This window comes from Lepisosteus platostomus, chromosome 13 (genome assembly GCF_059453375.1).
Source record: "Lepisosteus platostomus isolate fLepPlt1 chromosome 13, fLepPlt1.hap1, whole genome shotgun sequence".
NCBI classification, from domain to species: domain Eukaryota; kingdom Metazoa; phylum Chordata; class Actinopteri; order Semionotiformes; family Lepisosteidae; genus Lepisosteus; species Lepisosteus platostomus.
In genome coordinates, this window is record NC_142623.1 from 17081337 (window position 1) to 17107487 (window position 26151).

At 45.1% G+C, this 26151-nt stretch overlaps 1 protein-coding gene and 1 long non-coding RNA gene across 13 annotated transcripts in view; one reads left to right on the forward strand and one right to left on the reverse strand.

Annotated features, from left to right (window-relative positions):
• Positions 1–19784, reverse strand: part of nfixb (nuclear factor I/Xb) — a 199387-nt gene extending 179603 nt beyond the window's left edge. For all 12 annotated transcript variants that reach the window (XM_088603586.1, XM_088603575.1, XM_088603582.1 and 9 more), the window contains exon 1: positions 19695–19784. In XM_088603586.1, the coding sequence (XP_088459712.1) occupies positions 19695–19769 (75 nt within the window). In that variant the 5' untranslated portion in view covers positions 19770–19784. The remainder of the gene's footprint in view (positions 1–19694) is intronic.
• LOC148650106 (uncharacterized) lies at positions 4328–9870 on the forward strand. The gene is made up of 2 exons (XR_015926028.1): positions 4328–6146; positions 7749–9870. It is a non-coding gene; the product is annotated as an uncharacterized LOC148650106 (long non-coding RNA).
• Positions 19785–26151: the final 6367 nt, after the last annotated feature.

A 26151-nucleotide genomic window follows, 5' to 3' on the forward strand; every position in this document is an offset into this window, starting at 1 on the left:
TTTATATACCCCGGAACAAAAATTAAAGCTGCAGAATTGATTAGTGCTTACTACTGCGATGCCCTGTGATGCCCCCCTACATACCAAGGGGTGTAAAACCAGGAACAACTAACTTATAAATCCTAATTGAAACAGCTCCTCCACCTGTGCCGCTGTACCCTAGTAAACAATCACTATGTATTTGCTCGCCTGGACGATATAACAACAGATTGAGGCAATTTATTTCAGATTTAAACACACAGTTCACATTGGAATATGTTATAATAGGTGAAAAATAAACTAGCACACGTTAAGAAATATTTTAAAGGTCATTCCATTTCCTCTAAAAACGAGCCTCTAAAATAACACACACATGCTCTTAAGCCAAGACATCCGGACACAGTCCCCGGGACAGGTGAATTTGAAACAGATTTCAGGCAGTAGCCCGACAACTGTAGGAAATGAACGCTTTCAGTCCCTTCGATCTTCGATTTTGATTGATTTTATTTAGTGGCAGGACACCTTGTCTTTGTGCTGTTAGGGCTAAATGAAACCTTTGCTCACCTCGTTGCAAATCTTTTGGTATCAAATGTTTACTATTCCAAGATTGTTTATCTGAAACGTAGCTACTTTCGTTTTTGCGGATCGTGTGAAAACTAAAACGGATAATTGTGACCTGATAAGTTTAAAAGCCGTCTTGGTCGGTTGAATAAACAGTAGGCCTACATTCAGCTCAGGAGAGTGACTCAACTTATTACGCGGCATCAAGCAAAATACCGTGATATGTAACCGGTAACTACCCCTCTGCTTGTCAAGTTTTAAAAAAAGCCTGGTAAGAGATTTATTATAAGTAAGAAGAGACAACAGACTGCGATCAAAACCGCGCTCCTCGCATAGTTTAAGCACTGGCAGGAAACGAACCTTTTAAAGCCAAATTTCATTGGGAAGAGTGGACAACTGCCGTTAAACTGAGGCTGGTCACAATCCGCTGTACCTGTAAGCGCGTTCATAGTGGTTTCCAAATAAATTACGGTAAATTAAGATTTATGATTTTGGCTTGTAAGGATTTCTAAACAGGTGCAGCTATTCTCTAATCAGTTGGGTTTCCAAGATGAGATTAAAAAAAAACATTAAACAAAGTTTAAAGAGACAAGTCCGTTGATTGCGTCAGACTACAGGCGTGTGGCCCCTGATTTAAGATGCTGAGTTTAACACAAGTTAGCCATTACCTGCTGCTTTTGGTAAATGAATGAAATACTAATTGAAGACAAAATGCATTATGCAGCAGCATATTTGATTAAGTTTACAGATGCTGTTTGGGATTTAAGTTTGGGATTTTACCTAGCATAAATTAATTTGACAGTTTTTGTTTCCGTTTTCAGTCTTCAGAAAAATAAATAAATCTAACAGAATCTGTGAGAAAAGCTTTGTGAATACGAGCCATCATTCCGACGTTGTTTTGCCTAAAAAAACAACTCACTGATTTAGTAACTATCTGGTAACAAGACGTTTAATTTTAAAAGGAGGAGAATCATGCTGATAATTGTAATAATTACAGCAGCATTAAAGACAATTTAGTTTAACGAATAATACTCTTGTTAAAGTAATACCCGGGGCCTAATTGTGGGGAAAATGCTATTTAATTTTAATTAGACTATAAAAAGTATAGAATAATCTCAGCGTACTGTACAGGCTATCATTACTGTTACCGAAAAGTAAAATGTTTGTTGATTTAATGAAATATCACAGAGTTAGAGTCAGTCATATTAAGCAGCTATGAACCTCATTATTAACATAAACATTGATTTTTAAACCTCGGTAAACCTCTTATGTTTTATTATTGATTGTAAAAAAAGATGTTACAAAGAGAATACTTTACGTCTAAGTTTACATTTTCGCTCTATACATGGAAAATCAGCAGAGTTCAAATGTTTTGCAAAAAAGATCTGATATATTTATATATTATGTTTTATACTCCAATACAATAATTAGAAACATTTTTGTTTCATCTTTAAAATAATTATTCTTAGGTCCTCAGTTCAATTAATGTCGCGTTTATAAACCGCCGAACAATTATGGTAAGATCCGGAAAACCAAAAACAGAAAAAGAAAGGAGAGTTTTCAATAACGTTTACCCAACATAAGTATAAATCACTGTTATAATAAAAGTACGAAAATATTGAATATTGAATTCTAAAAATTCTGTAATTTGTATTTAAAACATTTTAATAGAAGCAAAGTATTCGAAATAGTCTGTAAACGCACAGGATAGCCCCTAGAAAATATTAAGCATTTATTAATGCATTTTCTCTATTTCCTGAATAAAAGCAGATAAAAATAAATATTTTACATATACTCTATACATTCACAGATCTGTACAGTGCACTATAGTGATCTGTATATTATACCACTAAAATGAATGACAAGGAACCTGTACATAATAGGCTTAAATATGGTTTGAGCTATTTAAAGACTAAAAAATAATTTAAAGAGTTAAAAGTACGTGGCGTTTTCTTAAAACCTTTGACGAAATGCTTTCACTTTTGTATCGCCTGTCAATCAAACACGCTCAACAGTTTAACTGTCTTGACATGCTAACTGGTCGGGTTTGCGTTGTTGGGGAACAAATACGTGATTTTGTGTATTTAGCGAATGCGAACATTGAAAAGCCACAGCGCAGGTCTTTTTCCGTCAGCCGGAGGAGGGTCACCACGTCTGAACAGAGCAGCAGAATGTTGCTCTTGAGACCGCAGCGCGTTCGTTACAAACCGCCACACAGCACAAAGTGGGCTATTGTTATGGGCGACTACTGCTGGTATTAAGCCGGCGTGTTAAATATCAAAGTTCCCGATTAGTTTTTTTTAAGCAACTGAGTTTCAAGGGGAACTGGGGGGGGCGGGAACGCTGACGTTTTCGTGCTGGACCTGAATTGATCGAATCAGGGGGACAGCGAGGGTCACTTCTAGCGCTTGGAAAGCGAAAGGAGCGCGGCGGGGGTGTACAGGCAAGGCGCTGGCGTTCAAGAGCGCTTACACGGCCATAAAACCGAGGCGGGAAAAATGTCGACTCAGCATATAACACCCCTGTAAAAACAGCTCATAAAAGAAATGAAAAGCAAAGCGTGCGCCGGTGCATGTGCAGTAGATCTGGCCTTCACCAGAGGCTGCCGGGCGCTGGAGGCAAGAGTCGTTGGGGTGCAGGAATGACCAGCAGCAGAAATCCTTGCTGCATCATTAGGCTCCTCTGCTAAAGATCAAGTCCCTGTTCAAATGCAGCTTCCCTCGGGGGCACGGGGCTTGGGGGTCTTCGGGAACAAAAACAACCACAAAAAAAGGCGCGCCTTGATTTTTGGAAAAGATCAGGCGAGAGATTTCTCCGGCTGGCGAAGCAGCTCTTTGCGGGAGGCGAGCCAGCCAGCGCCTCCACAGAGGAGAGACGGGTACGAAAGTTGCTCCGAGTCACGCGTCGCGTCCGCGCACTGAGAGAGGGCAGTTTCATTTCACACAACACCCTCCAGGCAACGAATTAGCGCAACTCAGTCAAATACAGTGGCCTTTTTTCTACCTTCATTAAATCCTTCTTTCCAAAAGGGGTTTCTTGAAATTATTTTCGCACACAACATTAAGATCACAACACAGCGGTCTATGTATTCTAACATTTTTTTCATTCCCTGTTTTACAGAGGGTTTCTATTACTCGCAACCCAAGGGAAGATATGTGCATCCAGTATTTTTTATATTAGAGAGGAACTAGTTTCAGAGCAAGGTTGGGCAAAATTAACTATCGAGAAGTCTTCTGCTTTTCTCTTTAGTCCGGCACAGCACATGGAGGACTAGATCCAAACGGGTTGGCGGAAAGTACGGAGATGTGCAGCCACCTTCACCGATGGCGTTCGTTATCATGAACACAAGCGCCACACTCCTTCCTCCAGCTCATTTTGGGGCGCAACGAATCGGACTGTGTCTTGAAAGGCGCCAGTGTAGCTCGGGAAGCTGCGCTCCGGCGCTGCCGCCCCGAGGGTCCGCGTGGCGAGCTCTTCATCTGCGGGCCTGCACCCCGGGGCAGCTCGCGCGGGAGGCGGGAGACAGTCACCTGTTGTCGCGTTTTGTTCTGATGTGTGGCCACCGCGTTCGTTTTCTTCTTTGCTGTCGTTTTGGGGAAGTCTGACTTACACAAACGAGGGATTGGCACCTGGAAAATTCCGATATTTCATTTATGGAAAACATTTTAGAACAAGGAGTTTTGTTTAATTAATACCGAGAGGATCATAACACCAGTGCAACAAAATATCATACATCAAACAACAAAAAACAGCAAACACCTGTGTAGTGACTCCTTCCGGTGAACATTATGAAATAATCTTCCTGCTCAAAACATAGCTGTTCATCGCGGAGACGATATGGCGCCATATCACGTCCGCTGGCGTCAGTGGACTAAGCCCAGAATTCAAATTTAAGGCCGATATATGAGGGAAGTTTTGACCTTGGTGGCAAGTCAAACTTTTCTATACAAGTTTTCCCACAGCATGTGGAAAAGAGTCATACGAGATTAAGAGCGAAGGAGCATGTCGCCATTGAGCACTGTGTAGGGAACTCGAGATCCCATTGTAAAAACCCTTTCATGGTCCTATCATGTCCTTCTCGTACGACGTGCTTTTAGAGGGCGTCCAGCGATTTTGTGCCGGTTTGTGAAACTGCCCGGAGCTCCCCGCCCTTTCACACTCGTTCCTTTTGCATTTGTTCTGTTTTTTGTTTTGTTACATCGAAAAGCACAGCCGTATAAAATAAGAAACAGCAAAGGAAACCTGACAGACTCAATAGGCCCACCGGGGCTGCTGGCTGGTTTTGCAACTTCCTAATCAATTTGCTTTTTGTTGGTGCCGGAATATTCTTTGATTCCCCTCCCTTTTCTTTTAGCTTAATTGATCTTGGAGTCAATGTTGTTACAGATACTTGTGTGTGTGAGCGTGCGCGCGCGCTCCCTTTGATGCGTTTTCAATACCTCCACGTGAGGTCCGCGTTCCCTTCACCCAAAAAGGCTGCTGACTTCAAAAAAATACTAAGCTTACTGGAAAGAACAATACAAACGCACTGACTCAGAACCACACGCGGGCAACTGTTCAGAAATGTGATGATTGTTAAATTTATTGTTTTCTAAATGGGACAGAAGAAAGAGACCCCTTCAATGCGCTGGACTGCGCCGCGCCAGTCCTGCTGTGTTATAAGGTAAAGCCAACCCCGCACTGCACAAAGAACTGCTTCAATTAAGCTGATAGGCAAACTGGGATTTTCAGCACAGAGGCTGGTAGGAGAGATTTCGTTAAGGACTTCCTTTCTATTTTGCTTTTGCCGATGGTGATCCTGATTTGAGGTTGCCGACTACCAACTGGACATCAATCAAAAAAAGAGTTCACAATATTTAACTTTTACATTCAAAACCATATGTCCCCCCCAGCACTGCAGAGTTTATCCAAAGCCTCTGGCACAGCCATATGCAACAGCCACTCCCCCATCCTACACACATTCAGACAGAGGACTTGCTGGTTTCCTCACCACACGTCAGTCACCATGGAAGACTGTTTCCATAATTGCCCTGCAAGATGCACCGGGCCAGTCATTTACATGCCCTTACAGGAGAATTGCCAATAATTGACCATTGTCTCAATTGTTTCCCAAAGAATATGACAGCAGTCACATAAAAAAAAAACTACCTACACCTACAAGGCAAAATTAACTCCTTGCCAGTTTTATTAGTGTGTATTGGACCTGCTGTGATCTTGCACAGTGCATGCTAATAATAATATCTTAACAACGGTCATCCTGCTAGCACGTGTTCATTGGCATGTTATAGGTCAACACCTCCAGCCAGCATCGCTTGACTTTGCAATTTCAGAAACGTATGTGTAAGGCCCTGTAAGGGCAAGGTCTGTGTACCAGACTCTCAGTTTTTTTCTTGTAGACCTTTCCAATAATAATAATTCATTACACTTATATAGTGCTTTTCTGGACACTCCTCTCAATGGGCTTTACAGGTAATGGGGACTCCCCTCCACCACCACCACTGTGCAGCCCCACCTGGACGATGCGACAACAGCCATAGTGTGCCAGTACACCCACCACACATCAGCTATTAGTGGGGAGGAGAACAGAGTGATGAAGCCAGTTCAAGGTCAGGACCATGGTTTTACATCTCATCCGAAGGACGGAGCCTGTTTACAGTATAGTGTCCCCATTACTATACTGGGGCATTAGGACCCACATGGACTGCAGGGTGAGCGCCCCCTGCTGGCCCCACTAACACCTCTTACAGCAGCAGCCTTAGTTTTTCCCAACAGGTCTCCCATCCAGGTGCTGACCAGGCTCACACCTGCTGAGCTTCAGTGGGCTGCCAGCTCTGAGTTGCAGAGAGCCAAGCATGTTAGAAGGGACAGGCAGGAAGGAGGTCCAGACCCTGGTGGGTGCCCAAGTCTCTCTCACTACCCTGGCTTTGATTCCTGGGAATGGCACAGTCTCCTACTGTTGCCACCCTTCTGCATGGGTGCGTCATTGTACGATGCCATGCCATATTACGAAGGAGAAACAGGCAGCATGATTTTGAGGTGTTTTAGACCAGACTACAACAAGAGCAACACCAGAGCAAGTGCACACATAAACAGGGCCTGTTACAGTCATTCAGAAAATGAACCTTTCCTCACGGCTGTGGCGACTGTGGCCTCTTTTTAATAAGAGCTCCTTGCAAACAGATGGGGACAGGAGAGTGCACCTCCATGCACTCTGCAAAAAAACCCAAACTGTGCTGTCTCACTGCTAACAAGCTGCCCCTGCTTAAATCATCCAGCCATTCCAGCCAGTTGCAACTGCATTCTAGAGCAGTGCACCTCAAAAAACAGCTGCAGAGGCGTGTTGTAAATCAAAGCCTTATCTAGCGGCAACATGGATTTCATATTTTCTCAATAAGGCAGCTGCCGTTGGCAAGTCAACCAGCCCTAGACTACACAACACAACGTTGTAAAATAATAGCACTCCATTTCTGTCAGTTTTGCATAGTGTCACGAGTACGGCAGCCCAGTTTTGCAGCCTATGACTATTTCATTCCCTTACAACACAATCTGTCTGGCTTGTGTTTGTTTTATGCGGCGCCTTACCATTCAGCGAGTCACTCAGCTGTTTTAGCCTGCAGTTGGAAAGCCCTGCCCAGGAGATCTGAGGCTGGATGCAGGTACAATAAGTATAACATAAGCAGCAAACTGGCAGAGCAACACCAGCGATACTGAAAGCAAATTAACCCCAGACAAGGAGCAGACATGTATTTTTTTAACCTTTGACTTGGTGCAATAATAAATTGATTCATAGCGTGCGCTAGTTTTGCTGGCGTGTGTGTGGCGCTGTCAGCACACTCTCGAGCAGAAGAGCCGGGTGTGATGGGGGAGTGAGGGGAGGTGTGTGTGTTGGGGGGGGGGCGATGGTGCAGGAAAGCAGCTCACACTCTGCTCTCCCTCAGGAGGAAAGGGAGGGGGGTAATAATCTGTTTTTTTGGCTCCCCATGAAAGGAAGGGAGCTGAGCAAGGGGCCTGAGGATGAGGCATGCTGGAGGCTCCTCTTTGTCACCCGCTGTCCTTTCTCTCCCTCTTCCTCTCCCGCTCGCCCTTTCCTTCTCTTCTATCTGCCTTCCTGCAGCTCCTCTTCTTCCCCCCCTCCCCTCCATTTCTCCACACCTCTGGTTTCTCTCTCCCTCTCCCGCTCACCTGTTTGTTTTCCTTCCCTTTAAAAGAACAAAACCCAAGGGGCAAGGGAGCAGACGCCAAAACAGCAGCACTCTGTGCAATAGCAGGGCCTGATGCAGACGGTCACGGGCAGAGAAATCCAGTGGGAAAATGACAATTCAACCACTGGGTAGTCGAGGAGGGACTGGTCATTTCGTTTAAAATATTAACAAAGCTGCTCTTACCAGGTCCAGCAGAAAATGCCTTTCAGATCACCCATGCTCGTGATCGTGAAGGTTCCTATTTTGAGGACTGCATTACGACCAGCACTGGTCTTGGACCCCTTATGTAGAACTTGATATCCTAATAATCTTTTCACTTCTTGCGGGTACCCTGGAGACAAAGTACAGAGAGGAATAGCCCACAGACAACTCTCGAGAGCAGAGGGGAACTTCTTAGGTAACAACCTAAGGCATAACGGAAGAAATGCTGGTCAGAACAAGACAGAACTTCAGAGCCAAGGGAAAAACCCCTCCCCAATCATTAAAGAAGATCATTCTGAAGACTAAATTATTTTATTTAAAAGTTATGGCTAATACATTTTGCATGCAAAATAAAACGAGCCTTTTACTGCAGATTGGGAGTTGGGGGGAGGGTGCTGGAGGTGGTCAGCTCGTGATGTTACGGGCCTTTGGACAAGAAAAGGGTCCTGACTGCAGGGCTGAGCGTGGCTGGGCTGCTGCAGAATGAGATCATCTCGGCGAAGTGGAGGCTGGTCAGTGCTGGCCTGGCACGCAGAGAGAGAGCTGCCGCATCCCACAGCCAGGCCCAGGTCTCCTCAGGGCTGAAGAGATAAGCATGGCTGAGCCCTGGGCCCAGGCAATCTGCTGTGCGAGGGGGCTCTTTTTTCCCCCTGTTGTTTTGTTTGACAACAAGCATTACTAATTTGTTGCTGTGGTGCTTTTAACCCTCTCTCTTTCTGCCTCCTACATTTCTGATGCTTATGTTCGTTTTGCTTGCTTAAACAGTAGCTTGCCTCCTCCATTTACAAGGAGAAGAAATTCAAATTCAGAATTAACACCCTCTGCAGCAGCTCGCACTTTGCACAAATGACAGAAGATCAATAAGTGTTCCCCCGAGTTTTAGGACTATGGACACGTACAGTCCTGCCCTGAGCGTTTCTGGACCAGGATGGGTGAACAGGAGAAGCACATCCACCCCACCTCATTCTTCCTACGTGGGTAAAGGAGTCATGGGCATGAGAAAAGAAACCACTGGTGAACACAAACTGAGAGGATGCAATGAAAGATGAATTCTAAATATCAAGATTTCCCCCATACATGAGCAAATATGCTCCATTTTTTCACTGATCTGGTGCACAGAATAGATATTATCCATCTGAACTCGGAACAGTATGTAGGACCAGGGTTGCCGGTGATGCTGCTGTGTTGCACTCAGCTCTGTTTTAGGCTTAGCATTGCTTTACAACAGACAACACCTCTCTGTCGAGGCTGGTCTGGTTCATACAGCAGAGAGATACGCCCCTGCCACCACAACCCATCCTGTTTTCATCTACAGAGATAAAAGGGCTCAGAAAAGGCTTCCCCATTTCTGTTAACGACCTGCGTTCAGTCTCTTCTCCCGCAGGTCGATGGCCAAGAGTTCTCCTCTAACCGAGGAAGAGCATGGAGCTCAAGAAGGCCATGTCGTCTATAGTGGCTGGGGACATGCCTAGAGTATTCTCTGCCAACTGCTCCCTCTTCTCTGTTCTTTCAGTAAAAGGCCAGGTCCCATGTGTCCCAGGTGTTGCTTACAGCTCACCTGTGTTGTTAGCATCTCCCACCATCACTGACCTCTCAACTGAAACCACAGGGGTGAGAGACTCCACATAACTCACAGCAGTGAAAGACAAATACGCCTGAAGTGGCAATCAACAAATTAACCTTCCGTCTCCCAAAACACGGCTTACTAATCACTGGTAACACATGGGCACCACTGTGTAACGGCACACCAGGTAATTAATTAGGTTCCCTTGCTGAGAGGTCTCAAACCTCAACCAAATAAAGGATTACACTTCATCTTGGAAAACTAAAGAGGATGAACCTGAAATCCATCCAACACCATCACCAATGTGGTTTTAACTTGTTGTAAGGTTACCATAATGAATAAAGCAAAACCATGTGTAGTAAATTGTACTGCGTTCTTTTATTAATGCAAAAGGAAAGCTCTGTTCCTGATAAGCAAAAGTTTGATCCTCAAGTTCGCAGTAATATCAGTAGAAAACATCACAAAATGGAAAGAAAGAAATTCTGAAAGGGATAAATGTTACATGATTGTTCTGTATGTAAAGGGAAATAGCACAGCAGTCTGCCTTTGAGACCACAAGGTAATAAATCTGGAGCAGGGCGAGAATTTACTTTGCGAGTTCAGAAAGGGTTCAAAAGTCCCTGGCGCACTCAGATGTTGGCAACTCCCCTTCATGAATAACATATCTTAACAAGGGCTGCTGTGGGCGCTGGGCAGCTGCTAATTTTCATCCCAGTATCACACAGTGTCCCGGAGCTCCTTGACCAAACTCGTGGGAAATCAAACTGTGATAATGCTGTCCTTTAAACAGCAGGCAGGATGAAAAAAAACAACAACCATTTCAGAAATCAATAGAAAACACCTACAATCAAGAGGTTCTCTCAAAATTCGGGATGCAATTTTCATTATACCTCATGTCATATCCTTCATCTCTCGTTCGGTCACATGCCTGTCCCCACACTTTCTCGGGCTGTTCATCTCTAAACTCTTCCGCTTCCTTACCATTTCACTCCCCTCCCCGAGCACATTTATCCCTTCTCTTCCTCTCCATCGCCCCGTCTCAATGCCTCAGCCTCTGCCTCTTTGCTTCTGACATCCTGCCCATCCCACCTCTCTCTCTCTCCGTCAGCTCCCCACTCTTTGTTCCTCGATGCACCCGTCTCTCTCTGCTTCATTCTCCCTCTCTCGCACTCTTTCTCCGTCCTTCCTCTCCAGGCAGGACGACAGGAAGAGTGGCAGGCCTGTGGAAGTGGGCCACCGGGCTGCTGTTCCCAGTGCCTCTTTGCCCCCCCCCCGCCCGCCCGTACATGTGTTCAAAGGCTAAGGCTGGCCGTGGCAGTGCCAGGCTCCTACGCGACGGCGGCATCATGAATATTCATGTCCGCTCCCACTCGACAGCAACACTTGGTAGAGCACATGGCCCGCCAGCTGTTCAGGCAGAGACAGGCATCTGTGCGCAGGGCGAGGCAGGCAGGCGGGCAACCACAACACCTGTGGATTAACTCCTCCCGAGCCAGCCTGCGCTGGGTGCGCTCACAGAAAACAACGTACCCGTGTCTGGCTGGGGAAGCACTGCGCTCTCCTGCACCAGAACACAAAGGCAGGGTTTAGTGCAGCAAGGCTGTCACTGCAGAGAGTTTGCCATCACTTACTGCAGCAAATCAGCAATCATTTTATAACACACAGGCCAGTGTGACTGCAGGCCCCAGCTGAGCTCAGAGCTCAGTCCTACAGGTCTGAGTCTCACTCCAGTGTTGTCACAAGACCCTCTGTTCACACACACTGCCCTGCGTGGGGGGGGGTCCAAAGGGGGGTGGAGCAGGCTTTGTATATTTGAATAGAGCGATTGTCTCTTCCCACGAGAGGGGCGGGCTAAGGGACTGCACAAAACTGCTGTATTTCAGAGCGTGCTGGGAGGATGCACGCTGACCTAGGGAAGGTCAGGCATCACAGGATTCAGCTCTTCATGCACCCCTACACTCATACACACACTCGAGTGGAAAACAGGGATGCGGGAATTTACCCCCAAAAAAGCGTTTCGGCTTCTATCTTCCGCATGATGGGGAGAGAGGGGGAGAAATCAGATGTGCTTTTACCAGATATACTTTTTTTTTTTAAACTTGCTGCAGGTTTTGTGGGTTGACGTTTTTGTCAGTTTGGATACCTCAGTACTGAAAGGTCTCCCCCAAATAGTGGTGGCAGACCTACCAGAGAAGGAGGAAAAATCTGCCAAGATCAGCTGTCCCCCCCACTGCCCCTGAGTTACTTTCACCCTAGTCACGTTAGGAGCGGACCTTCCAAGCTGAGCCCCCAATCCTTTTTATAATATATAATACCAAAAAGTAAACAAAAATAATTAAAAGAAGAAAACTAATATTTTTGATAATGGGAAAATATCGCTCCCCCTACAAACTGCAGTACTGAGACAACAAAACAAAGCAAATAACATGAAAGGCAAAAACAGGCTGCCAGTTTTTAATACAAAGCCAGCAGGCAACACCAGAAACCTGAATCCCATTTAATGCCCATTATCCATGCAAATTCCTCGGAAGAACCAGTGCAACCCAGCGTAACCATTTGGCTTGGACAGGGCAGGGTCCAACGACTGCTGGGCTGGCTGACTTTCCTGACTGGAAAGCAAGGCATTCCCTGCCCAGCAAAGAGAACACAAACCTCTGAGTGCTTTGAGGATAGAAAATGAAATATTTCAGTGATGTCCTTTTGCTTGTTCTGTTAAAGTAGGCGCATTTGAGATTAACTATACTGGAGGTGCAACCCTTAAGATAACATAATGGCAGCAAAGGAGCTCTGAAGAGTTCTCAGCCAGCTTACAGAACACGGGTCACTGCCCCTCGCTGGCCATAAACATTTTCAGAGACTTTCAAAGGGAAATGAAAATCCAACGGAGACTGGACCCGAGCAAGGTGCATTTCTGTTAGCTCATAACATCGAAATTCCCATTTTCTTACTTGCAATTTCTCAGACAGGAAGGAATAGAACGAATGTATCGAAAGGCAACGAGATCGGGAATTGCTCTTGGAACAAGGCAACGGATCACTCATAGGAACTGTACACAGCGCTTTGAGAAGCCACCTTTAAAGGCGCTATATAAAATAAAGTTGTTTATTATTATTACACAGAAACGAATGAATCTAAGCCCTGGGAAAGAAGAGGGCCAGTTTCACAGACCTAGCCCTACCAACAAACAGGAAAACCTATATTACTCCTAGCATATCTTGACAGAAAATGAAGGTATTATAGTCAGCGCGGTACATGACAATGCAATCATAGTGAAAAGGGGGAAGTACACACCAAAGCATTTTGTGAAAGCAAGGAAAGGGAATAAAAGATTATTTTATTTAAAACAAGAAGAACAGGGTGGCATAACAAATCCAGGACAGCGCTGCATGTTGTGTTTGTGTGGTGTGTGTGCCAGGCACCCTCTGTATGCAGACCCAGCAAGCTGCCTATGAAAATCTGTAGCCCACACGGAGTCTGCCCAGGGTGGCATCCTGATGCCAACAGCCCCCTCCCCCCCAGCACACACACACCACCCACTGCATGCCAACCCAGGGCTGAAGGGCTCTCCACAACAGGCCGGCCCCAGACCTTCTGCTGCCCTAGATAGCTATTTCTGTGCAAACCCACTCTACAGTGGATGGGGGGGGTCTTCTTTAAATGTGTCGAGGCTCCAGCTGTTTGAGATGCAAAGATAAGCCCACCCCCCCCTTCCCAAGGCCTGCCTTTGCTCCTTCAGACTGCCTTCATACACAAAGTTTGTATATCGCTACTTCCATTCGACCTTCCATTGACTTTCATGTATTTTTATTTACTGTCATTTACTCTGCGAAATTAAACTCTACATGGGGTGAAAGCAGATCCCAAATAAATGGTTTTGACACTCTTTAAAGGCAGCACCTTATTTTTGCTTAAAAGTCAGTTCACATCAATTTAGTAATAACAGACAGAGTGGGAAGGCAGGGGTTAGGACGAGAATTGACAGTGATTAAATTAACTATGATAATTGATCAATATCAACTATAATAATAGTTATCAATATAACTACTGCAAAATTAGACATCAACTGTGATCAGTATAGGTGCCATAAGCGGGATGTTGAATAGCTGCTCCTGGTTGCATAAGAAACAGTAAAGCATTATCTTCCACGTAACGTGCTGCAGCAGTTATGTTATGCACGGTTACACAAAACCATTATTTTTTCATTTTGGGGGGATAATAACCTTTCTTGTCTTCTTATAATAATAATAATAATAATAATAATAATAATAATAATAATAATAATCTTTATTTTATATAGCGCCTTTAAAGGTGGCTTCTCAAAGCGCTTTACAGGATGACAATAACAATAAATAAGAAGACTACAACAATAAATAAGAAGATTTCACAAGATAGGACACAATTACAATTACAACAATAACAATAAAGGAGACCGTGGAAGGTGGTATTAAGAAGAGCAGAGGGGTGAAGAATGGAACCAGTTAAGTAAAGGCTTTTCTGAAGAAGAGGGTTTTGAGTCTGGATTTGAAGGAGTTTAGAGAAAAAGACTCTCTGATATCCTTGGGCAAAGAGTTCCAGAGCTTGGGGGCATAGCAGGAGAAGGCCCTGTCGCCCATACAATGTAGATGGGCTTGGGGGACAGTAAGGAGGGCAGAATTTGAAGAGCGGAGGTTGCGAGGTGGGGAGTAGTGTGATAAAAGTTCAGACAGGTATTGAGGTGCCAAGCCATGTAAAGCCTTATAGGTGAGCATGAGGATTTTAAAGTCTACGCGGAATGTGACCGGAAGCCAGTGCAAGGACTCCAGGATAGGAGTAATGTGAACACTTGCACTAGACCTGGTCAGGATTCTGGTTGCTGAATTTTGGACATACTGCAGCTTGTTCAGAGTAGATTTAGATACCCCAGGGAGTAGAGCATTGCAGTAGTCGAAAAGATCATCATTCTTATGATCTGTACCACAATTAGAGATAAAGTATGACAAACACATGAGACCTTGACCTTTTGCTCCCTTATTTTTTCTTAAATTGGTGAAAAATTAAAATGCCCAGTGGCACAGTGGTTAGCATCTCTGTGTCGCAGCACTGGAGCCCTGGTTTCAATTCCACACCAAGGGTGCTATCTGTGTGAAGTTTGCATGTTGTCCCCATCTTTGTGTGGGTTTGCTCTGGGTGCTCTGATTTCCTCCCACAGTCCAAAGACTGCGTGTAAGTGTCTGTCTGTAGCTGTGTGTGCCCTGCGATGTCTAACCTGCCTTGCACTCATTGCTTTCTTCCTTACACTGGCTCACGTGACTGCACAGTGTGTGTCACATCTATTTTTGCAATACAGTGAGGTAGTTTGCTTACTTACTTGGAACTGGAAAATCTGGCCTGTGTGGTTTCTTCGTTGATCTCATTTTACCATATGATTGGCTTTTGAGCCCCTGAGAGACACTGGGAAATAAATTTGGAATTTAAAATAAAGCCATCAAAATGTGAAGGAACAGTGGGGATGACACAACCACCGTGAGAGTTGTGATTTTCCAAAAAAGGGCTATTCCTAAATTCTTGGAAATGCAAACAATTAAAAAAGGATTCAACCTTTTCACTACAGAAATGATTTTTTCTTCAACAAGTAATGTGCCTAGAACATCATGAAATTAATGCTTGGAGAAGTGTTTGATAATTACGGCACCCTGATAGTTACCAGAACCTTTAGATCTGCTGACTGCTCTGAAAATCCACTTGATTTTATCCAGACAAGGTGCCTGATGCTACAGTGCATGGGCTCATGTGCACAGAGGCTTCGGTTTTGTGTCTCATGAGAACTGACATAAGGAGACTCAAAGAGATTCAGTTCATGCGTCTAAGGTTTACACACTCCAAGCCAGTGACTGACACATGGCTCGGTGAAATCAGACCCCCTTCCCCTTACTCCACCTCAAACAGGTATCATGAAAAAAAACAGTCCGCCAGCAAAACCACGCCTCGCCCAATAACATTTCTAATCAATTTCTAGCTGCCCAAAAGGATCCATTTCAGCCACTTTAACTGACCACGGCAGTGCCGCCCCCACCCGGGCGACACATGGCAGCCCAGCAGCTGCTCCACCGCAGTAGATCAGGCAGGGAAGTGAAAAACTAGTGCGGCCAGGTGTGTAGGCAGAACCCTTTGATTAGCGCCCCTACTCTTGTCAGACATCTTTAACATCCAAGGTCAGGAACTTGGTTAAAGTGTCACGTGAAGGACAGCACCTCGTACACCACAGTGTGCCCAACCACAATACTGGGGAATTGGTCAGGAAACTCTGGTCCAGAAAAAGGAGAGCCACCTACGTCACCTGCAGCAGGAACCTGGTTCTCCCTGGGGGACTGGTCTGCCATGCCACCCCTGATCCAAGCCTGCAGAACAATCCACAGTGATCCTTCTGGAAGTAAAAGCCGATGAGAGGTGTAAAAAAACAGCAGAAAAATAACTAAATGGCTGCAGCATAACATGAGGTTTTAGAACCCCGCTGCACTCTGACTGTGGTGCTGATCATAAGAGAACAACAAAGGTTATTCATCCCTACCAGCTCACTGGACTGACCACAGTTTATTGAACCTCTGATCTAATCTAGATGTTTCTTGAAAAATCCCCTCAAACTCCACTCAGATCTTTTTTTTCAGGATGGCTTGTTCCAGTCAACTACTATTCCTGGTGGAGAGTGAATCCCTTAATCGATCTTAAGGGGTGTGACAATTTCCTTTCTGATTTGCATTGAGGAGAGAGCTGTCTGGATACCGTTGTGACTAAAAGAGGATTTGGAAATCTGTAAATTATCTTTACACAGCTGCCTGGGAGGCAGTCTTTCCCTGTGGCTTCCAGAGCCACCCGTATATTATTACTCAAGGAGCGCGAATGGTAAACCGCTGGCGGAAAAGACTATCACACAGTTAGTGTTCCCCAGCTCTGGCAGTGCCCAAGTCTTACGCCGCTCCAATGTAAACAAGCCTCTCGCGCTCAAGGAAATTAAAGATTCCCCCAGTATGACGATTACACAGCACTGAGAAAAAACGTCACTCAACGGGGATTACAGCTGGTGGGTTTTTTTTTTAAGAGCGCCGCAAAGCCTGCTTTTGGGCATAGCGTGCACTTAGGCGTCAGGAACAATTGAAATCGAGGGCCCTGAGTCCAGCAGAACTGAATCTGCCCTCCGCTGTTTGTCAGCTCGCAAGCCTGCAGAGTCTGGGCCGCCATCACACCTGTGTAAATAATCGACAAAAACGTATGCACATCATACACACGTAATACATGTGTATAAATGCTGCTGTATGAAAGTCACTGCATTAGCCTGGTCTTTATTAGTGCTTTTCCTGCTTAAAGACACAAATAATTTTTATGCAGACCTATACTGCGGTAAATTTCAGTCATGTGTTTCAAGACAAAAGTTCATCTAGATAGATCTGCAGTACAAAACTGAGTCTTTTATCTTCACGGACGTGTAGAGAAAAAGACCTGACAATGAGCAAATTACGTTTGACTGGCATGTTTGGGAGATTTTTCTTCTTACCTCCTGTATCAATAACTATTAAAATATAATACTTCATTATAACGTTTTAAGGTTAAATATATGGTACCTCCTGATTGTGGCTTCTACACAGCGGCATGGCTAAATAAGAAAGTGACCTTGACCTTTTGCTCCCTTATTTTTTCTTAAATTGGTGAAAAATTAAAATGCCCAGTGGCACAGTGGTTAGCATCTCTGTGTCGCAGCACTGGAGCCCTGGTTTCAATTCCACACCAAGGGTGCTATCTGTGTGAAGTTTGCATGTTGTCCCCATCTTTGTGTGGGTTTGCTCTGGGTGCTCTGATTTCCTCCCACAGTCCAAAGACTGCGTGTAAGTGTCTGTCTGTAGCTGTGTGTGCCCTGCGATGTCTAACCTGCCTTGCACTCATTGCTTTCTTCCTTACACTGGCTCACGTGACTGCACAGTGTGTGTCACATCTATTTTTGCAATACAGTGAGGTAGTTTGCTTACTTACTTGGAACTGGAAAATCTGGCCTGTGTGGTTTCCTCATTGATCTCATTTTACCATATGATTGGCTTTTGAGCCCCTGAGAGACACTGGGAAATAAATTTGGAATTTAAAATAAAGCCATCAAAATGTGAAGGAACAGCGGGGATGACACAACCGTGAGAGTTGTGATTTTCCAAAAAAGGGCTATTCCTAAATTCTTGGAAATGCAAACAATTAAAAAAGGATTCAACCTTTTCACTACAGAAATGATTTTTTCTTCAACAAGTAATGTGCCTAGAACATCATGAAATTAATGCTTGGAGAAGTGTTTGATGAATACGGCCCCCTGATAGTTACCAGAACCTTTAGATCTGCTGACTGCTCTGAAAATCCACTTGATTTTATCCAGACAAGGTGCCTGATGCTACAGTGCATGGGCCCATGTGCACAGAGGCTTCGGTTTTGTGTCTCATGAGAACTGACATAAGGAGACTCAAAGAGATTCAGTTCATGCGTCTAAGGTTTACATACTCCAAGCCAGTGACCTACACATGGCTTGGACCACAAACCTCCAAAGCCTCCTCAGAACCCCCCTATTCTCAGAATATACCTGAAGACCGTTTTGCAATTCATCCCTGCATTTCCTGTACATTCTGCATATCAAATTGCATGCTTCAAAAACACCTTCATTGAGACGAACTCTCTATTATCTTATTCCATCGCTCTACATGTGAAGCTTCTCAACCATCAGGTTTTACAGATCATCAATGTTTTGGGTTTAGGTCAGATGGAACAAAACATCATCTTTAAAAATGATTCCCTTGCTCATAATGGCAAAACCTCTTCCTGGAGGAAGACTGCTTGACGTGAGTCCATGTTTCTTTGCAGCAATCAGAGAAAACAGCTATTTAATGACCCCGCTTCTTTGATTGGTACACAACACCAGTCAGGAATTCAACAGCAAGCTGTGCACCCCAGGGGTTCTGCAGGAGTGCGTCTGATAAAGAGGAAGGCAAAGAGGAATGTTTGGAACAGCTCCTCAACGCTGGACACCGACAATGCCTGCCTGCCTGCCTTTTGATCAACTCAAGGCAATGCTTCGCACATCCAGGTGAGATGAAAACAAATGCAACTAAATACACCTCACCTCAATCAAGATAACTCAAGCGTTGCTTAAATTGATTAAAAATGCAGTTATCAGCTGCTTAATTAAAATTGGAGGGATGAATTCACCAAATTGCATCCAAGGGAAGACAGACCGAATTAAATCATCAGCTGCGAATCATTGCGCTCCTCTGTAAAAAAACAAAACTGAACGTGCACTGAAGATGCCAATCTGTCACGCTACACACGGACCTGCCAGAACTCCTTTCTGTTAATAGAGCCACAAATCACAAAGAACAGCTATTAAACCCTGGCGGCGAGGGCTTCCGCTGGGCTTTAACCCTCTCTGGGACCACGCGGGATGAGCAGAACGCAGGCTAGGAAAAGGAAGAATTCCCTTCCACGCTGAAGTGCCCCACTTAACCTCTACCCTTCCCAAAGCAATCCTTTCGAGAGAGCATCTGGTGAAAGTGCGGTGGACATGATGACCTTGGAGTGGGAAAGAAATGACTGCACGTGTGGCAGATGCCAGCCCCCGACATGCAAGCCCCTACTGCAGTGACAGCAGCAAGAGGAACGTGGATATCATTACTGTCACCAGCGTTTAACAGAAATTAAATAACCAGATACAACACTCCAGAAAGGCCGTCTGAACTAGAAACTGGTATTACAGATCCATCAGTGACTCCAATGAATGGTCACTCATTAAGTTCTGTTGTAACAGTTAAGGTATTTTTGCTGTCGATGTGCTTTACGTCAAACTCTAGCATGTTTTACAAACACCCTATTCAAATCATCTTACTGTGCTTTACAAACTGAAACTTAATGCTTTAGGAACAGACTCTATCAAATTGCTGAATATCTTTAAAAAAAGGCATTAACACCCAATTCTGCAAAAGGAGGTGTTCCCAGTATATCCATAAGCTTTTTTATAACATTTTGAAAAGATTCTACCATCTGTTTGTATTTTTGAAAAGTTACGGATGGCCAAACTATAAAATATGTAAAGACTTGTTACCATGCCCCCTGAATTTCCAATTACAGAAAAAGTGTGAAAAGCCCCAATTAAATCACTGCAGCAACGAAGCAGTTAATTAATTGCCTACCATCCACCAAGATCTGGCATAGAAGTCATAGCACAGCTGCCACCTGATCTGGGAGTCAGAGGTTTTCCGCTCCATTCCGGGAGCCAGACGCTTAATCCCAGCTTTCAGATCCCAGGGAAAAAAAAACACGGAACCGCGAGGCAACAGGAGTCACCAATCAGGAAAGGCAGAGCGGCACGGAGTGATTGTAATTTGTGTGTGAGAGAGAGAGAAAGGGGAGACTACCAACACAAAACACCTAACGGTCTCAGCAGCTGTGGCCGCGCGGAGCCAAGTCCCTGCCATATGTAATCGCAAACGCACCTTCAGAAACAGCCAACCAGCGCAGGACTCCGCTGTGCGCGGCGCCCCGGCGAGGGCTGCGGCGGGGCTGGTGGCGCTCGCTCTCCTGGGCGGGCGGGCGGTCTCTCTGAAAAGACAGGATGCAGCAGGGGGGCTGTCAAAAGGGATCACTCCCTCACCCCCCCGCTGGGCACTCTCTGCTCCTATTCTTGCCTCCAAACCCTGCTTTTCTTCCAAGCTGGTTTTTGTTTCTTCCATTCTGCTTTAAAGTGGTGTTTTCTACAAACAGCGCAGCTGAATTTATTTAGCAAAAGAATGGCAAAACAGGGGGCTCTTAGTGGAGAAACAGGCTGTATTCTTACATATTGACTCCAAATTTCTTTTTAAATAAGATGTCTGATTTGCTTCACAGCAACACCATACAGTACCCTTTTTAATATTTGTGGAACAAATGACACCTTTTACTCATCTTCACCTAAAAGCCAATTTCCATGTGCAGTCCCTAAACCCAACCTGCGCTCTTTGCAGGGGGGCGTGGGAGGAAACCCACACAAGCACGGAGAGAACACGGACATTCTGCACAGTAAGGTGCCCATGGCCCAAAATCAAACCGCCCAGCAGTGAGGCAGCAATGCTCAGCACCTTCTGATAGCAGTGCATTTTCTCATTTGATCTTGTCCAATCTCAGAAGCTAGGCAAGGCTAGGCCTGCGACAGAAGATGTCCAAAGAAAACCAATCTGTGGCTATAAATGGTGCTGGTGGACCAGTAGGTGGTGCTCAACCCTCTGAAGCACAAATTCCAAACCAAAGCTCCCATATGGCAACAGGAGAGAGTGTGCTGACAGAGGTACGGTCCTTCAGATGAGACACTGAAGTGATGCTCTGACCACTAAGGATCACATGGCGCCTTTTATAAGAGTAGGGGTGTTAACCCTTGCCACACGTTGGCCAAACTCCACTCTGGACTTGCGCAGTCTGGTCTCCTTACATTTAAGCCTTAATTAGTGAAGCAGTTTCCCACTCCTCTACCTGATCTGCCATGTAGTGGGACTGTTGGATCAGAAGGAGAGACGGTTGCAGTTTTAAGTGGCACCGTAGATAAACTGGGTTTGCTGGGAGCCTTTGGGATGAAACGGTCTTGCTACTGTATTGCGCCACACTAAGTTATTTTTAATATATTTGCCCATGTATTATTATTAATGTCCTGGCTGTCGCAAGTTCAAAACCGTGTACCAGTTAGACTGGCTTCAGTTGAGGACAGAAACTGAATTAGGAATGATGCAATCAAAGAGACAGCTCTTGCCAGAGAAGAGGTGAAACTCATCCTGGCCTTGGTTTACACAAGCAAGAATATCGGAGCAGCAAAAATAATCTCCATAAGACAATACTTCCAGGCCATTCAATTAACCATTCTAAATTATGGCTTGACTTGGATGCCGTGGAAGCTCTTGGGTCCGAAGGCCAATAATCACAGGGCGAAGTGGCATGAGGCGGGCTGAGGGGTAAGCCGAGGGCAGGGATATCCAGATCCGATGTGACCAGATGGCGCGGAGCAGCGAAGTGATCAGCTGGACTGGCAGGCTGCTTGCTTTGCTCAGCCAGTGCATGGCCTGACCTGCAAAGACTGCACAGCTGATCTCCAACCAGAGCACAGAACGCGCACACACAGACAGGCCTGTGAATTCAGGCACGTGCTCCTCGGCACACCAGCTGCCTTCCTGAAGCTCCTGCGAGCCCTCTGAGGGAATTTCAGATTTGTTTTGCCCAACACTTGTAGACGCGAGATTGAGGTCACTAAAATCGGCCCTGAAAGACAAATCCCGATTTCAACATCCTCACCAGATAAAGAGACATGTGTGCACATACTCATCAATTTACCCCTTTTCCCCCCTCAGACCATAATCTTTAACTGCAGATTCATGACCTCTGCCATAGCTGAGACACATCTAGAATGGGAACAGTCCTGTGCAAATAAAATTACTGCGATGTCAAACACAGAAAATCTTTTCAGGAACAATAAGCTTTTATGTAAAAGCATTTACTCCAACACCTTTGCTGAATCTGCAGAGTTGGGTGAGCTACATGTATATAAAGACCTACGTCTACTGCAACACTGCTTCAAAGGAGATGAGCTTTATATGCTCATATTGCTATCAAGTGTTCACAGCTTGCCTTTGACTGCTGTGCAAGCAGGTGTACTTACGTACAGCTCAGAAGGACACTTTCATGTGCATAAGGGCACACAGTCTAAAACAAGCAATTTACTGTCTTTCTAAACTCTGAATTGACCTGGATCCAATCCATCTGTGACAAAGGAATAATGCAAATGCTAACAGTTTGATCCAAGATGTGCAGCTGTGTTTGGATGAAAGTCTCTGTCCAACCTGACATCCATGCCTTAGTTCACAGTACAGCAGTCAACCCTAGTCTGGCATAGAAAGAGGAATAGTGCCGATATAAAACAAAGTGGAATTGGTTCAATTCCAGACCTGGGGTGCTATTTGCATGGGGTTTGTTCTTTGTGTTTTCACATGGGTTTTCTCTGGGTGCTCCAGTTTCCTTCCACAGTCCAAAGACTCTGTGCCCCCTGCTTGCCAGGAAAAGATCCAGCTCCCCCCACCCCCGAGTTGGGGGAAGCAGTTAGAAAATAGATGGATGGGGAAGAAAGGGTTAAAGAATACAGTTGTACCTCCGTAACAGAGACCCAGAAAAAGTGAGGACGACTTAAGAAAGGACCTCTGGGAATTAAATTTCTCATTAATTACCAACTTGGAGTCTTAATTATAAATAGTTAGAAACGGGTTTACTCATGAGTACGAGAAGCACATACACTGACCTCATTAAAGATACATGGCAAATTTAGGTCACTCTGTGCAATACTAATTCCATATAATTTACAGAAAGGCACAGAGAAGCTCTGATCGCAAACACACAGGTAATGGAGGGCCAGTGTGTCAGGATGCCTTCTGGAAAGTTTGTAATGGGGGCCATTTTTTTTAAGAGTCCCTAAACAAACACTAATACTTTTAGAACCACAGACTCATTTAATTAAATTGTAGGCAACACTTCTACAAAACCAAAACAATATTCCCCAGAACTTCTGCAATGTCTCAAACACAGACGTGCTGTAGATGCACTCCCGAAAAGTGACTGAAAGGATCAAATGCACCTGAAAACCTAAATCGTTTGTAAAAAGAAAATGGCAAATAGGTCTAAACAGGAATATCTGTGCAAAAGGGCACACACAAAAAATACCCGTGCACCTACTGCTCATCCTGCTGAATAACTTTACTGCTCATGGACTGGACAAGATGGACAACAGTTGGGAGCTGGAACAGACCTGGCAGGATTATAGGGAGACGGGCAGAGCCTCGAGGGGAAGGGACTGGGAAAGCGTTCAAGGGAAGCAGCAGCTCTGTAGAGGGGAGTGCAGCGAAGCTCATCGGACAGAGCGGAAAGACAATCCCCCAGCCTGCGGTCTCTGAACGAAAAGAAAAATACATTCAAAATTAACCGGAGAGAGGAAGAGGTGTTATCGCAAAGAAAAGAAAAACCATTTTTTGTGGATTGTGAGTTCTTTTTACATGCAACTTTTTCTTTTTACACTCCGGTTCCTTGTACACAAATGGTGGTACTAGGAGACCAAGTTCAGAATCGAACCCCGGGCCCTGTAGCTGGGAGGAGGCAGCACAGCCCAAAAGGCCCTCCTCCGCACCAAACAAGCATTCATTACTTTATATAGAGCCTTTCAAGGAAAACGGCCTTCAAAAAGTGTTGTTCAAAGACAAGAATCTGTAAAAAAAAAAAAAAGATTCCAAGCAAAATCTAGATATCTAGATGAATGGTTGAAAAACATACAACCTTTTACACAGGCCTGTGCATCAACAGTTTCCATATGTAAGTGTATGTAAGCTACTGTAACTGCATATACCCCACCCCAAAAAAACAACCCCAGTCCATTAGCCAGTCATTAAATCTTTAACATTGAATCATTACAGCTCAAATTTAGGGGAAAGCCAATGGGAAAACAAAGTGCATTTTTAATTAGACCTGAATGAAGGATGCGTAGGAGCACCGAACCAGCGAGGAGGGGGGTGTGGTGGTAGTGGCATGGTACTTCACACTGCAACCACACAGCATCAAGGTGCAAACCCTAAGCAAGGCGTATTTTATATACTGCCCACAGGAGGGTTTGATCTCTCTCTGGTCCCCATGAGGAAACAGGGCTGGGTGCCCATGTCTAATGGCTTTTGGCCAGCCAGGAGTACCACCACCAGCTCTGGCCAGCTCTGGAGCATCACTGCCCTGTGCCGGGGATCAGATACAGTCACGAGAGGCTCTGGAGCATCACCGCCCTGTGCCGGGGATCGGATACAGTCAAGAGGCTCTGGAGCATCACTGCCCTGTGCCGGGGATTGGATACAGTCAAGAGAGGCTCTGGAGCATCACTGCCCTGTGCCGGGGATCGGATACAGTCAAGAGAGGCTCCGGAGCATCACAAGACAAGAGTAGAGAGAGCACACACAATAAGAAGCCTTCTTGTACATCCAAAGAAAGGTGTTAGCAGAGCAATCACAGGGAAGCCTTCCTCCAGCAGTGGATCAATAAAGGTTTGAAGACTGTGCATTACTTTACTGCTTCCAAACGCAGTCCTTTGTCCAAATATACTGTTTAACAGACCAGCTGAAAATGTCAGTACGACAGGGTCAGCTATGCTGCAGCAAGGGGAGCCAGAAGGTTTGTTAAAATTAACAACATGCAGGCCCCTAATTATAAAACAACAACTATAATAACGAATAGTACATTTTTTGAGGAGTAAAAACAGGGAGCTTGACAGAAACAAAACACGAGTTACATAAACACATTTATGAAAATGCACAGCAAGTTTTTAAGATCCTTTTGAAGTACGGACAGCTTTTTTTTCTTTGTATATGCCAATATGAGAATGGGGATTGGTGAAGGAGGGTGAAGATTTTGAAACCCCCCCCCCCCCTGTCAGATATCTCCCATCACCTCATTGTATGTGTAATTGAATTCAATTTTTGTGTCCGTATACTGTATCTCTGCAAATCAGATCACAAATTGAGAGAAACTTTCATTTCTGTCCCGTGCTGCACCCTGCTGCGTGCAGGGCGGGAGTGTGCTGGGAGCCGGAGAGAGGACAGCCGAGCGCTGCTGGGGCCGAGCCCACAGCGCAGGCAAAGCTCGATTCCTAATAGTTTTGTCAGGGGCAGACACCACAAGAATGGAGCTGTCAGCAATCAAACGGTTTGAATAACCTAATAAAAAATAGAAACATAATACTAACAACAAAAATGACAAATAAGCACCCTGCATATGAAACTGCAGACTGGAAAAGTGGGTCTGGAGGGGTGGGGGTAGTGAGAATGGGATAGTTATGGCATGATTGCTGTGCTAAAGCTCTGCTGGCACTAATTCCTAATTTAAGGGAATTAAAAAGCACTAGACGGGACCCTTTTGTGCAGCTCCCATTTAAAACAGGCCTTAATCTTGCAATGCCTCGCTGGGCTCCATGCTGGAACAGTGGCTCGCTGCCTATCCTAGATGACCCAGGATAATATGGAAATCACCAGAGAAACTCCTACCACAACCCCCCTCCCCAAACACACACACGAATACACGCTCACAGGCACGCACACACACAGCTCGCCCGCAATCCCCAGCAAACATGAGCCCATCTTATGGTCTCTCTACTGCTCCCTTTTGGGAAAACTAGAACAGTCCTTGCACATGGCATGCGAGCTGCATTCCAGCCCACACAAATGCTACAACGCACTACACTATCAGAGAAGTGTGAATACTTTTCCCCTCTGCACAGTGCTACACTGCACTAAATTATTCTATACTACACAATCCTAGTGTGCCTATTATTTGCTCTTCCCCCCAACTCATCGTTGTTATACAGCCCTGTGAGTTTGATTAGATTGGAATAAAATAGCTGGTGATTTATGCACAGCTAGCTAATGCACTATAGCTATACATCCAAAACAGTTACATGCAATTGAGTATTGCATCGTTGTTGTCCCCTCCACACACGCACTCCAATTCATCTGGAAAACATGTTTTTTCTTGACCTCTCCTGTCTCCCATCCCCGACACCAGCTTTTTAAATTAATTACGCTGGAAAGCCCCACTGAGATAAAACATGTGCTC